General features: G+C 40.9%; 1 protein-coding gene across 1 annotated transcript; it reads left to right on the top strand.

Moving 5' to 3' along the window:
* On the top strand, nt 1-15892 carry LOC133349675 (sentrin-specific protease 1-like). Its single transcript, XM_061563319.1, has 18 exons — nt 1-281; nt 2253-2311; nt 3748-4106; nt 4756-4828; nt 5008-5091; nt 5209-5341; nt 5442-5640; nt 5946-6216; nt 6573-6636; nt 7155-7211; nt 7594-7678; nt 9499-9648; nt 10469-10600; nt 11348-11551; nt 13039-13118; nt 13471-13555; nt 14176-14271; nt 14666-15892. Exons 1-18 carry the CDS (start codon nt 229-231, stop codon nt 14726-14728), a joined length of 2247 nt encoding a protein of 748 aa, XP_061419303.1. The 5' UTR covers nt 1-228; the 3' UTR covers nt 14729-15892.
* The last annotated feature ends 1671 nt before the right edge of the window (nt 15893-17563 follow it).

Raw genomic sequence — 17563 nt, 5'->3', positions numbered from 1 at the left:
AATCACATCGCGCGTTACATCCTCGCGACCCCGAGTGAAATTGACCAATGGGAGCGCGCGACACTCAGCGGCATTTCCCCGCCATATTTGTTGTCTAGCGTTAGGCCTCAACTTTAAGAAATGATTTGTTTATAACATTTACCTTGCTCCTATTAACACACATTTAGGCGTTTGTGCAGAGGGTCCCCGTGTTTTTTTTTACACCTTTACATTGCTTTTTTTTTGGAGATGACGGAGAAGCAGTCCGTTACTGCGAAGTCGCGCAAGAGAGCGTTCGTGAGGTGAGACGGGCGGGCGGCTGAGGGACTCCCGTTTAATCATTCGGCGCTCTTCCCACATCATAATAACGACGTCTAATTAACAACATTATCGCTATTAACTGTGTTTCTTTTCTTTTAACAAATCTATTAACGACAATGACTTCACGGCGAGTCGCTTCGTGTGCGCACGTGGTAGACGCTTGTCGCCAGCCCCCCGAGTGAATGGAGTTGAGTTATCGTTTAAACAAAAGTCAAACGCAACATTTTACTTTTCCACGTTGTTGTTTAACGCCTTTATATTATCGACGCGGTCATCCGCGCAAGGGATCGAGGGCGAGTGGCTTACGGGACGTGGTACAGCTCTCTGTGAACGCAGCGAAGCTTTCGCATTTTCGCGCGTAAAGTTCAAATGAGTGGAGTGGCAGCAGAGAGTGGCTCCCTTATCTAACCACTTTGTCCTTTATTTAACCACTGCGTCCCATAAACATTGCGTCATATATTTAACGAATCTGGCAAGTGTCCAGTACGTAACTAATTGAAGTAGTGTGTAGTTAATTTTACCGGGGTTTCTCGTCCCTTTAGCACATTTTCCGTGATTAAATTACAATTACTCTTTGGTTCTTTCGGTAAAGTCACGTAGAAAGAAAAATTAATTAAATAATAGAATACGACGTTTCGATCGCAACACGAGCAATCATAATCAGGTACGAATGAATGAGAAAACAAACAGTCACGAAAGCTCTAAATTATATTTCTTATTTCACCAATCAGTCTCGTACCACTTTTTTGACCAATGTGCCCCATATCCAGAGTTTAACGAACGTATATTTTATGTTTAATCGATGCGTCCCTTAACCATGCTCTTTATTTAATCTATTATGCCTCTTTTACGACTGTAACTGATTTAAAACGTACATCCTTTAGATAGCTACTGCTTTAAGTGCCGGGGCATTCATTTGAAGTCTCCTTTATTTAGCGACCCCGCCGTTCATAAAGCCGCTGTCCTCCACTAACCGTTGTCTCTTATTAAACAACGTGGTTCATTGAGATTTATATTCCATTTAATTTAGCCACTTCGTCGTGTATTTTACCACGTAAAGCGCAGGGGTTGGCAAATTGCGGCTCTTTAAGGACTCCTGCTCCGTGACGATATTTATTCAGGACTCTCTCGTATTCACGTCCATTGAGGCTCTTAAAACAATAAAATTAGGAAAAAATGGCTCTTATTATGGTTGCCAATCCCCGATGTGAGAGACGCATTAAGATTCCCGATGTGCTTTAGTCCTTGCACCGTATGAGGGTCGTTTAAAATGAATGTTCAGGGGGACTTGCGGAGTCTGTTTAGAGAACGGAGCCAGGAGAGTTGGAGTCGTTTCAGACAGGGTGGTGAGTCACTTCAGAGTGGAAGGAAGATGAGGGAGTTTGCAAGGGGTAAATTGCAAATATGTATTCACAAGGTACATATATCGCTTGCAACAAATGATGTTTTACATGTTAACCAACTTACACGAACGGTATTAAATACAGGAGTTTGGAGTTCCTGTCGAACATTACACAAAGTATAACGACACTTCACGCTGATCGGTGTGGGTTGGTGTATTATTATTAAAGTGCAGTGCGATTATATTTTGCTACATTTCCCTCTGCTGCCTATCGCATAGCGTGACAGCCGATTGCACATGATGAAGAGTGATTACCTTCGCAAGCAATATCCATGCACAATTCATTTCCCGAGATTTGTTGAGATTGGGCGCAATATCGGTGATGTAGCCGAAGTGATGAAGTAACTTTCATCTCACAACAGTCGGTGAAACCCTATTTATTGTAATTGGATCCTTTATCAACTATGTAAAGTCTCATTGAGATGTTTTGCAGTTCAGTGTTGATTAATCTGGTGAAAGCCTTCATTTCTGTCAAATCTGAAGACTTGTGCGGGTTACAGCTCACAGCAGTCTGATTTGTTTAATATGCTGTTCTGGTGAACGTCTGCAGAATTGACGGTGAAGAGGACGAGCAGTCTCAACAAGGCAAAGCAAAAATATTCAGACAAGGTAATGTCTATCCATACGGGCAGATGGGATGCCTGGAGAGGTTTAAGAAAGGTCAGGGATGCTTGGTTGAGGTTTTGGCAACGGTGTTACCCTACGGAGTGAGCGGTGGGAACTCGATGTTGTAACATTTTCAGACGCAAGTGTTGAATTTCTGCTGCTATGCACGTCACGCTGATTATTTAATTTTAGTTGTAATATATTAGCTTCATGCTCAAAAATGTTGAATGAATTTACGTTTCATAACAGGTTTATTAAATGAGGTTTTTTGTTGTATAATGTAACAGTCGCACGTACACTCAGACAAAGCTGTGAACTATTGCATATGCATTTTCAGCAATACCCTGTAACCAATAACTGCTGCAGTGTTTATTCATAAACACCCCCTTTGGATAACAAATCAAAAATTACATCTTTAATCTGCTGCTATTATTAATCAATCAAAAGAAGACGAGTGAAACAAGCAGTGCCCATCTGGAATAGCAAATTAGTGGATCAGTTACAAGTGCTAACTTTATACGCATGTGCGACATTGTTCATATTCACAGGGTAACTACATCTGCTTCAGGGTGCTCCATAAGTAATGTGTGTACACATGTTCAGCCCTTTTATCAAAGCACTGCTAGATGAGGGCCTCCGCATGCCGTGCAGGTCGTGGTAGTTATTTGGCCATACTTCATGCTCGTAAATGTGTGTTTGTGAAGGTGGGGAGCATGTATGTGGGGCCACAGAGGTACATAACAACAGTAGATTTTGGTAGACTGCCCTGAACCAGCCATTGTAGATTTGCTGAGTCGGTGCTGTCATTCAAAAACGCACTCAAAGCAAACCTTTTCAAAATCCACAAGTGACACGACATTCGTTTCTAATTCAAGTGGACTAATAACTAGTGTTTATTTTTTTTTGTCATTTGTCTAAAGCCCTTGGTATGACTTTCTATGTTAGGGCACAATACAAATGATTATTGACAAAAAAAATTGCATGGCCATTATACATGCTGCTGTCAAGCGTTATGCGGGCCCAACCCTTCATTTCTCTGGAAATTTGACGAGATCATGTGCATTCCGTTTGGTTTGATCATAGACAGAAGTACAGCAGACGTTAGATACAAGCAAACCCCTGGGAAATACGGCCATGTGTGCTAATATCCAACGTTTGCTTGTAACAGAAGTTGTCTTAACATTGCCTTCCCCTACCAGTGTAATGTAAGGATGTGTTGGTGTTGCTTTGAGAACTGTGCTTATATTAGGTGTGCTCGGCTTATATTAGGTGTGCTCGGCTTATAATGTAATGTACATGCGTGTAAAGTAACATTTTCACGGCCTAAATCATGGCCAAATTAGCCTGTGTGCACAAGAACCTGCTATTGCCTTGTTATCGTTAAATAAAGTAAGTATGACTTGAGCACTGAACAACATCTTTTCTTTGTACCTCCACAGACAAAATCCTCGAGGGAGTGCGCTTGACCGGCACCTCGGTGACAGATAGTGCCAAACGTCTTGTGTCAGGTGCCGTGAGCTGGATGTCAGCGCGTCTCCCAGCCTTCGGCAGTTATCTGAAGCTGCAGTCGTCGGCGCTGATGGCGCGCCGCCCTGTCGGGTTGGCGTCGTTCTCTGGGAGAGTGGAGAGCGATGCGGGGAGCAGTTCCGTGGCGGCGCAGTCCGGCACGAGGGAGGACGGGGCGGCACTCGCGTCGGTTGCTACGGGTGGAGGCACCACGTCGAGGGGCCTCGCTGCAGATGATTGGCGGCAGAAAGGGGATTTCTTAAACAGCGATCGCAAGACTGTTTTGAATAAGGTAAAATAATTATGTGAGGTGCCATATATATCTACTTGGCACATTTTTACCTGCTGCTGCTGTCAACTTATTCTAGTCGGGATAGTTTGATGTGGTTAAGTGACTCAAAGGACTGACGACTGTTTCTACAGTGAGAATTAACTGCGGAGATATTGGGTTTAAATCAAAGTTCGTGGTCTCCAATTAAAACTCTAAATAATTAGTAGCATGATTGTGGAGAATATAAACAAGATTTATAAGCAGACGATAGGTCTCCTTCACATATCCGTCTCCATGCAAAAAAAAATTCCAATGTAATAAGTCAGGCATCAGTCAGTGGTTTCAAAAGGCACTGAAGAACAACAACATGTTAATTTAATTTTATTTAACTCAGAATGCTACATTTACACTTGAAAGTTTGTAAATTGAAAAATGTTGACAGGTGTTATTTAATTCTCAACTTGCTTGCCAATTTGTATTGTGCAGCATGCTTTCTCGTCTGTTTTAATCCTTAAATTGATTACCAAACATTATCTACCTCTTAAGCATTATTTCAGCATAGGTATTGTATCGGTAAAATGAACCGCATTACTTTACAACAAAAATTTACCGACTTTATATAATTGTTAATTATAATATTTGGCATGTTGTGAATGCTTTAATCTTTCAGAGTTTTATTTCATCATCACATATACAAAACAGTTTCCCACCGCTGGGCCAAGCGAGGACAAAAGCTGACTTGGGTGAGTGAGCAACATCAGAAACCATAATCCATCAGATTTTGAGGCAGTTTCTATCGCTGTGCACATTGAATCAGTCTTGTTTTCTTTCAAATACAGTATGATTGTTAGTAATTCGACAATGCTATTTGTATACCTTTGAGGTGATAATAAAGTACATTATGAAAATTTTATATTTTTAGAAATCCATGAGCCACCAAGACACACCACCACACCTTTGCAAATCAAAGTGCTGTCAACCCAAAGAGAGCAGACCAACTCCATAGGCAAGTGATACATTGTTGAAAAAAACACATTTTCTGTCTAATAAATCCTGTTGGCATGAGGATTTGTAAGAGCGGCGGTGTTGTTGACTTTTGATATTGTGTTTTTTTTTCTTCCAGGTTGTTGGGGTGACGTTAAGCCAGTCGTGAGCAGGAACCCCATTCGGATAAATAAGTTGTACTCATCAGAGAGCAATGTTTACCAGTCAAATAAAACTCAAGTGCATAATCACTTGAATCACTCCACCCACAGGTAAGAGCAACTACGTTCGTGTTTTTTTGTAATATCTCACATGTTTCAAAGTTGGTGATTTAAAACGACACCTGCATTTGCACTTGTGCCTAAACTGCAGGTTGTCAGACAACAAACCAAAGAGTTCAGAGAAGCAGCCGCAGCAGCACCAGCCACCGCAACCACCCAAAGAGAATCCATTCAAGTCTGTGTATGACAAGGCGTTTTCACCAATTCCACAGTCCACGCGTTCTACGCAGACATCTCGCTCTTTTCTACCTGTGGGCACGCATCGCCGATACCCAACCACACCGCACCAGGTAATGCTTCCTTAGCCTTTCACCCTGCAGCAGGGGTGAGGAGGGAGCCCTTTCCTTCATGAGGGCTGAATAGGACTTTCAAAGTTCCTTTGGTGGACTATACATAAACACATACCGCAGTCACGTCTATCACTGCAAGTTTCCCTTGCTAAAATATTCTTATTTGTGGAGACGCGAAACGGAGCGCTACTTATATATGCTCATGTGTGTGCGATAAGAGGGAAAGTCGCACATTGGGGTTGCAGTTAGTGCCTCCCCACGAATGCTCATGGTGTGTGACGGACACCCCCCCCCACCCATCGCAGATAATCCGACACGAGGAGCACAAGAAGTACCAGCAGCTGGTGGAGATGTACAGCTCCATGGGACGGGGGGCCTCCATGTCGTTGCCGTGGCATCGGCCTTTTCTACCCAGCAATGGCACGCTTGGCAGTGGCAGTGCCCTCTGCTCTTCATCCAATTCCACCGTGGCATCCTCCGCAACGTCCCCGCGTGCCGATGAAGAGTCACCCCGAGTCAGCCCAGAGCCACACGGGGCCCATAGATTGGAACAGTCATCAGCCTCACACTCAACAGGTGAGCTTTTATTGTTATTGGGCTTATGGTGTAAATCATGGGTGGGGATCCCTTTACTTACTGAGGGCCGAATGGGACTTTCACTGCAAGAGGGCCTTCAAATTAAAAATATAGTGGTGCCATTTTTTAAAAATATCCAATTCGTGTGGCTTAGATGCTTGTAGTCACGTATACATTTTGTTTGCGTGTCGCTTCACAGTAATGTGGCCGTGGGCCGTATTAAACCAAGCCGTGGGCCATATATCTGGGCCATGGGCGATAGGGTCTTCACCCCTGGTGTAATTAAACAAAAGCAGTGGACTGTTTACGATTTAGTTGGTGGATCACACAGGAATGTCGTGCTTTGTTCTAAACAGGGTCTACAGGCTCGGATTCTCTCATCTTTGTGAAGATGTTACCACCTAAGCCGATGCAACCAAGGTTGGCACTGCACTGACCTATTCATCAGTTATCAATGTCTTGATTGGTCTCTTTATTTCCTTAGTTTGCATTGGGTGCACATCTATAATCACTGAATCGCAGTGCATTTGGTGTAATTGACCCATGTTCAGCTGGACATTGTGGTAAAAATTAGGAAATGCTGTTAGTACCACAAACTTTTATTTGATTTCTATGTATACCTGTAAGGTTGTTTTTATTGTTTTGCACATATTAATCTTGTTGAATTATTATACTTGTTTTTTTTTCCTGCAATGAGATATTGAACACTCCTTTGCATCCCAGAAAGAAAGATCATAATAAAAAAAATATCTTACTGGCTACAAAGTTTATAACTTGATGACAATGAAAATGTGTCCCTTTGAATTACTTAATGTATCATACCATTAAGATACATTTATATAATGTCACGATTATAGGCACCGGTGATGGCAATAGTAGATTATTTGCGTGTTTTGTCTTTCCAGAATTTACCTTTGATTTTTTTCTATTGTGCACAGCTTTTCAGCCGTCCTTCAGAACAGTCTCACCGAGTCTGAACAGTGGCTCAAAAACATGTAAGTGTTGTTTTGTAGTTTCTCCTCATATGGAAACACTATTAGTGAGATCTTCAGTTTACAGAGGCAGTTCATGTGTTGTACTTGTGTTGTTTAGTGTCCTGCCCAATGCTATAAAAGTGTACCTTCTACAAATATCCATAATAGTTTTTTAGTTTTATTTTGTATCATTAGCTAAACATTCGTGAACTATATTGCATATATAATTACGACAATAGTGGTCACAGTGTGTTTTATTAACTAGTGTCATACCAATCATTAACATTGTTTGGAATTCCACGTATAAAGTTGGTTCAAATGAAATGTTGAACTTTAACAGAATTTGACTACAACTGTGATGTTCTGCAACATCCGTTATGAACTGGCACGTTTGTTTTTGCAGAAAGAGTAAATACGATGGCATCACCAAGGATAAAGGCCGACACATCTTGGAGGAAACAATCAAGTCACAACTTTATGAGGAAAGGGTATGTCATGGTGTCAATATTCTTGGGTCTTTCGGTAAAGTTACGTAGATAGAAAAAATAATAATAAGCAACCTGCATCCTGATGACGTTTGCTTGTGTTGCGATCGAAAAGTCGTGATATTTTATTTTTATTATTTTTTCTATCTACGTGGCTTTACCGAAAGACCCAAGAATATGAATTCCTGCAGTCACCAAAGCTTTAAGTCATAGTGTAAACTAATACGTTACTGTATTCAGTAACATATTAGTATATTGCTCTAAGAGGGATTTTGGTCATAGTGAAGCAGCCCCACTACCACCTATTGTCCCCACCCACTACTACCTAGTTTGTTGTTGTCCTTCCCCCGCACCTCCAATTAGCAAGGTTGGCTACGTATGGTGCGAAATAAGTTCAACATATATACACACACACACATAGTTGAGCACGCACACACTCCCTGCCCTCCTTCCACAACCCCCACCACTACCCAAACCAGCCCAACACTGTCTGGAGGAAGGGGGGTGGGGCCAAGACAGAAAAGGGGTGGGGCCTAAAGATGAAGGGGAGGGGCCTAAAAAGGAAAGGTGCCGGGGCCTAAGGAATAAGGGCATTGGGAGAGAAAGAGGGTGAGGCCTAAAGAGGAAGGGGTGAGACCTACAGAGGTTCAGCTTCACTGTTTTAAAATCCATAATAGAGGTTTACAATTAGAGTACTCGAATTGTAAATGTTGTGGATCTATTCACCAACACGCCGGTCTGCTATACTAGGAAGGAATTGCCATGTTCTGTTTACGTGACAAACCTTACTAATTGGCTGTGTCGGGTAGTGGCGGGTTTAACGACACATATTTACACGATCTAACCCAAAAAAAACCTCTTATAAATAATATTGGTCGTGAAAGCCGATGTGTTAAACTGATTTAAAGTCATATGACCATGTAATAAAATACTTGCAGCTGGCAGCATACCTTTAGTGCCGCATATGTGGCCACAGGCCAAATAGTTATTAATCATGCACCTTGTTTTTCCTTGTCGCAGTTGGGCCTAAAACTGTCTTTTATGGAAAACGATCAATAGCTTACTTCGTGAAATAATGTCTTTACTCTTTTGCCCCGACACTAACGTGCAGTGACCTACTCTTTATAACAAAACGCTAAACAATAGTAAACTTAAATTAAAATGAAGGAAGTTTCATGCTGTCTGAGAGGTCAAAGTGCTGGGCTCGCTCTGCTAAGGTTAAACTGACTTTTCAAGTGTAGCGAGTTGATGTTCTCAACCCAATCACCAATGACTGCACAATAAATAATCCCATTAATCTGGTTTCTGCATTTAATTAGGATACATTTCAGCTGTGAGAATTTAAATTATCAGTTTGACTATCATGCAATTAACATGACTGTCAGTGGCAGGATGGATGGGAAAGTACTGCCTCTTTATGAACCTCAGGTCACTTGAAGGGTGCTCAAGTACTGTGGTGTTCGCTTCTATGGGTTGTTCTCTAACACGAAGAATCACACTGATTTGAATGAACACTACGCCAATGGCACAATCGCAATATGTGATTCATAATTACTTCAATATGCAGGTAATAGGGCAGATGGGATAAAGAGAGACCTAACATGACATGGAATGATATAGAGGAATTAGATATGGGGAAAGTTGATATGACTAGAATAGGTACAGAATAGAACAGATGGAGCAGGAAAATTGCAGCAGCTGACCCCATGTGACAATTGCATTTTCTTGTAGAAGGAAAAAAAGAAGAAAACAAATGGGAAGTGTGATATAAAGCTGGTTTTTGAGGTTTTCGTCTTTGTCATGCGCGTGCTGGAATGCCACAGAGGGCCCAGCAGGAGAAGGACCTCTCCGAGCAGATCCGGGAGCGGCTGCTGCTGGCGGAGCGGGTGCCGGCGGTGGTGGAAGAAATCCCAGAGCCCGAGTACGTGGAGGAGGAGCGAATCGAGGACGTCGAGTTTCCTCCGCTCACCGAGGTGAGGCACTGGCCTGGCCCGATGCTCAATTGAGCCGCGTTGCCACCAGGGGCGGTTTCTTCATTAGGGCGATTGGGCGACGCACCACCAATGTCATTCAACCACAGAGTCACGCTAGCCGTCACTGCAGCCTCTGGATATAGTCCAATCAGCGTCATGTCACGTTCTGTGGAGTACCGCCTCTTTTTGGGCGATTTCACTCCGGCTGAGAATCGCCCCGAGTGGCCCCATAGACTTACATTCAAAGATGTTTTTTTTCGACCGGGGGGCGCTCCAATGCATTCTCTATGGCTTCCGGGAGGGCTCGCCCTAACGTGCTTACGTCATCATACGTGCTTACGTCATCATACGTAAGCACGTTTCATCCAACAATATAATTTGTGGCCACCGAGTGGAATCTTTAATAAAAGAAACTTGAGTGGTTTGTTTTAATAGTGAGTATAGAAACAAACAAGATGTATTGTAAGAGTCACTTTATTTTTCATTAATATTAAAGAAGTGAAGTTGCCTTTACATGCTTAAGCCGTTAATTTATCCATTGCATGGGTGGACCTTATCCTTATCAATCATCCAGACATTTGCCCCCCCTGAGAGATTTTGCAGGAGCCGCCACTGGTTGCCACAGTACAATTTTTCACGTTATCAGTTTCACTTAACTTTGCTTTATGAAACAAAAATGACATGAGTCGCAATTGCAAAATTACCCTGGATCTTATGTCGACCGATATATAGTATTGCCATATTACGGTAACGCTGCAATCGAGTTGTTGAGAGGACCCAGCGCTGCGAAGGTGAGGAGATAAGTTTGTATTTCTCACAGGAAATGGAGGTGGAGATTGATCGGGCGTTTGGCTATGGGAGTACGGACGAAGTGCTGTCCGAGGCTTTCCGGTTATCCATCACGCGGAAGGACATCAAGACCTTGCAGCACCTCAACTGGCTAAATGATGAGGTGGGATGAAAGAGGTTGTAATTAGAGCTGGTAATTTAGTGCATTTGTAATATATATGTGCATGTATATTATATTTGTGTATATTTTGAATGTATATATTTTATATTTCTGTTTGTTGTGTGCATATTTGTAGCCATATATGTTTAATAAGAAAATGAATGTATGCGCAGATTAGTGGGAGAAACATCCCCCAAGCTATCATGTGGACCTGACTTGTTCTGTTGCAACCCAGTGCCAATCGCAAACTTTGTGAATTTTATGCATTTGCTCTGTCCATTCATCTGTTCATAACGGGAAGCATTATAACTCGTAAAAAAATATCCAATATAAAATAAATGTTAGTATAAAATTGTGTTGCTCTTTGAGACTTAGCCTCTTGAAAAATTGCCAAATGAATCGAAGGGTTGTCCAAAACTTAGACACAAACAAGAGATAAGAATATCAATTGCAAATATGTCAACGTATTTTCCCTGACCGATCGATACCCGTTAGCTTTCATACTGCTAATTAAATAGATCCAAAGATAACACATGTTGGGAACCATTACATAAATCCATGGGTATGCATTAGTTCCCTAGAGCAACATACAGCTTGGCTGTTCTAGACACTTTCCACCACAACCTTATACCCCACTAATTAACCAATTCAACAGCGTAGCTCCAAAAAACAAACCAATTAAATGCCACCAACCTGTTTTATCCTGCGCTCTTTCCTCCCTCTGTGACCCTGCCCCCCTTCCCCCTATAGGTCATCAACTTCTACATGAGCCTCATAATGGAGCGAGGCAAAGGTGAGGGCAAGGCCACGGTGCACGCCTTCAACACATTCTTCTACCCACGCGTGAAGAGCGCCGGCTTCCAGGGGGTCAAGCGATGGACCAAGAGGGTGGACGTCTTCCAGTTTGACCTCGCGCTGGTGCCTATCCACCTGGATGTGCACTGGTGCCTCGCCGTACGTGCCGTCCACTTCAATAACAATGTTCATCTATTAATTTAGAAACGCCTCACTAAAGTTCAAGAGTCTTTAGAGGAGGAGTCTTGTATCGGGATTTTTTTCTCCCAGTTACTTTGAAGTTAGTCTCGTCTCTTGGAGGATACCAGAATACTCTGTTAAAACCCCTGTGCTTCAGCAGTTTTCTTGCTGTGGTTGTCTCACCCGATGACGATTGTCTATTATTTTTTCTACCTACGTGACTTTACCGAAAGAACCAAAGAGTATGGCCCCGTGTGTGTGAAGAGATAATGCTTAAAGCTCTGCACAGACAGGTCTATGAACCCATCTTAATGCATTACCATCACCTGGTCATACCCTCGGCCCATTGAGTTTTGGAGTTTATTAAACCTACGTGTCCCACAATGCCATGGCACCAAAGTGCTGGATTGCAAGTTTGTGCCACTATACACTGGTAACTAAATGCTATTTGAGTTAAAATTATTCCACACTTATAAAGTGTCCAAATGCAGATATCTGAAGTTGTAATGTGGAGACACGCATATTGAGATTATTTAGAGATGGACATTTTGTTGGGATTTTATTTTTAGGAAATGAGGGGAAGAATGATTCGGGGTATAGAAGTAATGAAGACAGTAATATGGTAAATAGGCAAATAAAGACAATTCGAAGAGGAGTATATGATCAGTTATACGCGCACTGCCTGTACGAGAACAGTTCGTGATAATTGGCAGTATCTATAGTCACCGGGAGGGAAAACTTCTCAGAATCTGAGGATGATGCGCTAACCTATAATTAAATACTTATAATTTAGTTTAATGCCAAAGGGATGCATTCTCAGATGCTGTAGCATGTGGTGGTAATTCCATAACCTCTGACCACATGTCCACATTTAATAATTTTCATAATGGGATTCTGAATAAATTAACCCTGAACGACCAGTCATTTGTCATCCCCTGCAGTATTTCTGCTGCAAGCTGCATTTGCTGTGTGTGTCATAATGTGACGGGGCCTCAAGAGGTATATAATTGGCCTTGCTGGGACATCGTAGGTATCGGTATTTGTCCTGGGGTGGTTGAAATTCAAACAAACTATTTATTTTGTTCCATGTAGTACCATGGAGGCCTTATAATTGCACCAGTGTACACACACCACCAATATGGTGCCATTTATCTCTAAACAAACGTATGGGTTTTGCCAATTGTGACTCATTTTATGTTGTGCTAAATTATTCTTAGTTTTTTCGGTAAAATTTATAAAAATAAAACAATAAAATGTGATTTTATTGTTTTATTTTTATTAATTTTAATTTCATTTTTTACCTACGTGACTTTACCGAAAGTACTACGAGTATGAATCCTTGCAGTCACGAAAGCTTCAAATCTAGAATTGTGCTAAATTGTTTTCCTCAAGTAATAGAGCCTCAAGTAAACTTATCGGTTATAAGGAGCACAGGTCATTAATAACGTGTGTTTTTTCTCTCTCAGGCGATCAACTTCAAAAAGAAGACATTGACATATTACGATTCCATGGGCAATAGCAACAATGAAGTCTGTAATATCTTGATGTGAGTGAGAAACTGGAATACATGTTGGCATTCAAAACCATTGATATATTTTTTTGTATAACTACACTTGTGTAACTACAGCATTCCCTACAACTGCCAATTAACCACCTCGTACAGTTGTGCTGAGAATTTCGATAAAAATCAAAACTTATTTAGTAATAATTGTCCTTCTGTTTTGTAACGTCACACAAACTCTCGTCCGGTTTCACCATTCGGGCGCTCTTCATTATATGTTTTTGATTAATTGCCTTTAATTTAGCAAGGTTAAAAGTCCATTGAAATTACGATATATGCAAAGCAACTGTTTGACATGGCAGTTACGGTGTGAGTATAATAACCTTTTTCCCTGCAGGCAGTACCTCAGGGAAGAGAGTAAGGATAAGAAAGGACAGCCCTTTGACATCACAGGCTGGAAAACATACAGCATGAAGCCTAATGTAAGTTACTTTTGAATTGTAATTAATGGACTTATGTTCCTTATGTCAATTTGAGAAGTGTTGTTCTCAGTGCTCAATAAATATTGTAGTGAATTATTAAATACCTCTTCTTGGTTCTTTAGGTAAAGTCACGTAGAAGGGAAATAATAAAATAATAAAAACAAAGCTTGATAAAATACAATTCTCACAACGTTTCGGCCACAACGCAGACAACTGCTTGCGTTGTGGCCGAAACGTCGTGAGAATTGTATTTTATAATGTTTTATTTTTATTATTTTATTATTTCCCTCCTACGTGACTTTACCGAAAGAACCAAGAAGATGAACTCCTGCAGTCACGAAAGCTTTAAATCGAAATTTATTAATTACCTGCTTGTCCTTTATGAACATTGCCGAAATGCAAAACACACGCAACATTGCTTTTATGTGAACGTGTGCTGTTACTCTTCTAGTTTAAATGTATTAAATAAGATGAAAGACAAGTGGATTGCATTCACTTTGGCAAGGGAAGTTTTGTATTGTATTAATTAAATTGTTTGTATCACTGGCTTCAAGTATTAATTAAAATATATTATTGAGTAAAACAGCGGCGAACTAAAATGCATTTGATCAAACTTGCAGGAGATCCCCCAACAGATGAATGGGAGTGACTGTGGCATGTTTGCCTGTAAATATGCAGACTACATTACCAGGGAAAAGCCCATCACCTTCACACAAGTAAGCATCTCCAGATGAACCATTGCCTGCTTTTTTTACAATTCTTACTAGAAAAATGTCAAATGGCTCATGTAATTATTTTTACCGTGTGACTTTACTGGCCCTTTGCCCAATCCTTTTGCATTTCTCCTTGACCAGTCTTTTTTAAAAGTATTTTTCCGTACGTGACCCCTGCTAATGCATTTCATTGCATTTCCTGTATTTAAAATGATATTTTAGGCACTGCATTGGCACATGGTGTATCGGTTATAATGAGAGGAAATGATTGAGGATGCATACTTAATGAACCAATGTGTTAACTTAGACGTGGCAAATAATTTTTGTATTTTAAGCCCGTGTCAAAGTGTGTTATCTTTGCAATGCAAATATTTTAATATTGTTATTCGTTTTCCAGCAACATATGCCGTACTTCAGAAGAAGAATGGTTTGGGAAATAATTCATCAGAAGCTGCTCTGAAGCCTGTGCGTGGAGCCTCCTTTCGCATGCCCTCCATGTGCCCAGTGGAAGATGTTGCTCATCGCATTGCGGTGCACAAGGCACAGTGTTTTATGCTGTGCTTGCATTTTCTGTGTACTAAAATGTCGTGAGAATTGATATTTCTGTAAAAAAAAAATGCTGTACATATTGTATTTTCATGGAAGTGCTTCATTTTGGGAGTCTTTTAAACATTTTTGGCATCACTTTGATTGAGATATAAATGAGTGCAGGGTTTGTAGTTGAGTTTTGATTTTTTTTATATACAAATAATTTTTTACGGTTGTAGGCATAAAGATTAATCTTGAAAGAAAAATTTCTACTGGGTCATTAATATATTCGAGAAAACCGTTGAGGTTGATAACATTCGTCGATCTCCATCGTACTTTATTGGTTTCTATTTTTGTTCAACTTAGAATTCAAATTCAGTTTAAAGTAAACATGATGCGTGAATACAATGTATTGCAATATGCAATGGTTATCGGATCTTGGAAATATTAACGGGTGTACACAGTGTTGGCACTCCTTCATTAAGTATTTGACAGGAAAACGTTTGATACCCTCTAGTGCTGTATTATTTTTCAAAGACGTTTAATTCAGTATTGGAAAAGGTTTTGATTGTACTTTTACAGTCAAACTTTACACAAGGAACTGCACAAATACAATTATACTTTATTTTCATTTTATTACTAAGTTTCGATAATTACTTTAGAAAGCATTTCGTAGAAAATAAGTGTAATGCAATTAAATGAGGCATAAGTAAAATGTTTTACTGTGGGAACTAATTTATTTTCTTTACATAAGGCACACTTTCCACTGAAGTTGTGTTACTGTGGGCAATACAACGAACATTCCAAAAAAATACAATAAGTAAAGTAGGAACAGGGAGGCACAAATGAGTATAATATTATATTTATGTTCATGCAGTGTAGTCACTTGTATATTTTTGTTATCTCATTCGTTTGATTTTTTTGGTAATGGAGAACGACTTGATACTTTCAATGTTTTTACACGTTACGGTGTCTCACTAAAGTGTTTGTACACGTGTGTGTTATTGTTGCCATTGAAGACTTGTACTTTTTACACGAAGACGACATTAAATATATAATAAATGTATATTATGAAAAATATACTGTAACAGTGGCACTTTATCAATTGTCCCATGCATTGAAGCAGAAGTGTTCAGATACAATGTTTAACTGAAAAGTAAAACGTGGTTTAATATAAAATTTACACAGCAATATTGTGGCATGTATATTATAAATAGGTGTCATCTTGTCATTCAGCAGAGGAAACCACCAACCATAATCGATATCCATGCCAGTGGCAGACACTGGCAGGCCCATGGGAAAACCGTGCACTCTGACCTTTGGTGTCCCTACGCAATGAGGGTGGTTTCATTATTCCAGCAACTAATACAGACCACACATGTACCAATGGTATGGCCAGGGTATAGAGTTGGGGGGGGGGGGGCATGGGTTGGTCCTCCAGAGACAAATACAGTATTTTCATAATATAACGAGTTGCATGCATCCTGAAAACACATTCCTGCAGAGGGAGCTGGTAGGGACGTTGGGTTGCTCGGTTAATGGCCAGAGTCAACAGCGGCGTGGTGTATTCTGCAAATATGGCCGACTGTGAGGGCGGGCACAAGCCGGCGTGAGTAGGTTAAACGTTGAGTTTTATAAGGGCACCACGGGGTGACCAGCCCCACCCAACCCAGCCCCACCCCCCACCCAGCCCCACCCCACCCTCCCCTCTTCACCGAGCCCCACCCCTCCCATTTTTGGATGCACGACGGACGGACAATAATCCCCTGTAGGCTGGTGTAACCAGGAGGTTCCTACCAGTAATAGGAGCTGAACTGAGTTCTAGCAGTGTGTTTCATGCTCAACAAAAGTTCTCAACATAAAGGCCTGTGGTAGAATTATGCCGTGTCAGTCACGGGGGTTGACTACTTTGCCACACTGATCAGTGGTTTGGGGAAGTGAGAGTGGCTTCCAAGGATGATTTCAGATATAATTCGACACGTTAGCTCCAGCTGGCAATTGAACTCGGAGCACGAGGTGCATGAACCTACTATATGGGGGTGGTGGGGGAGGTTACTGTCGAAGATGAAGACGGTACAAAACTTTTTTAAAGATTAAAAAGTGGAAGTGTTTGGAACAAGACCGATTCACCAAAATAAATAACAGTGGATAGGGCTTCGTTCCACGCGGTCACATTTGTGGTGACGAAACGGAACTGAATACCAATTTTTAACGCACCTTGTCCAGGGTGAGCAGGAACACTGGTGCTCCTGTACCCAACGAAAGCAATCATTTTAGATTTTTCCATAAAGCTTTGTACATTAAGTGAAATTTACATAATATGCACATTCTAAATGATAGACGCATAATTTAATTTTGTTGGGTTTTAGTATTTGTAGTTAATGGGTTTCATTCAGTGTTGCTTTGATCTGTTAACATTCTCTCAATTATGTTGCTCTAATGGTCAAAACCAAACTAGTACCGTACATATAAAAGACTTTACCAAATGCGAAATTAGTTTAGCCTCCAAGCTGTTTTCATTTAAATAAAATGCAGAAGAAAAACACTGATAAAATTCTCAATAATACAGCAATATAATGGAATATATGTAGATTAAAACCAGTCTTTTTGGTGTTAAGCAACGTGAAATTTCAATTGCGAACGTACGTTTAAAATTGGCCACTGTTGGATATACGTGAAGGGAGAATTACAGCTGAAGGGTCCGATTTCATGTTGGGATAATTTCGCACGCAGACGAGCCGTATCGCGTTCTTTTGAAGGCGCTCTG

This window comes from Lethenteron reissneri, chromosome 31 (assembly GCF_015708825.2).
Source record: "Lethenteron reissneri isolate LAM-NWPU_2019-01 chromosome 31, ASM1570882v1, whole genome shotgun sequence".
NCBI classification, from domain to species: Eukaryota; Metazoa; Chordata; class Hyperoartia; order Petromyzontiformes; family Petromyzontidae; genus Lethenteron; species Lethenteron reissneri.
The sequence above is the reverse complement of the archived record's forward strand: the minus strand, read 5'-3'. Positions and strand labels throughout refer to the sequence as shown.

What these genes read in the sequence shown, in the direction of transcription:
- LOC133349675 (XM_061563319.1), top strand. Translation starts at nt 229, where the DNA reads ATGACGGAGAAGCAGTCCGTTACTGCGAAGTCGCGCAAGAGAGCGTTC. An exon ending in TCAACTGGCTAAATGATGAG is followed by an intron (nt 10,601 to 11,347) that starts GTGGGATGAAAG and finishes TTCCCCCTATAG; the next exon opens with GTCATCAACTTCTACATGAG. An exon ending in GAAGTCTGTAATATCTTGAT is followed by an intron (nt 13,119 to 13,470) that starts GTGAGTGAGAAA and finishes TTTTCCCTGCAG; the next exon opens with GCAGTACCTCAGGGAAGAGA.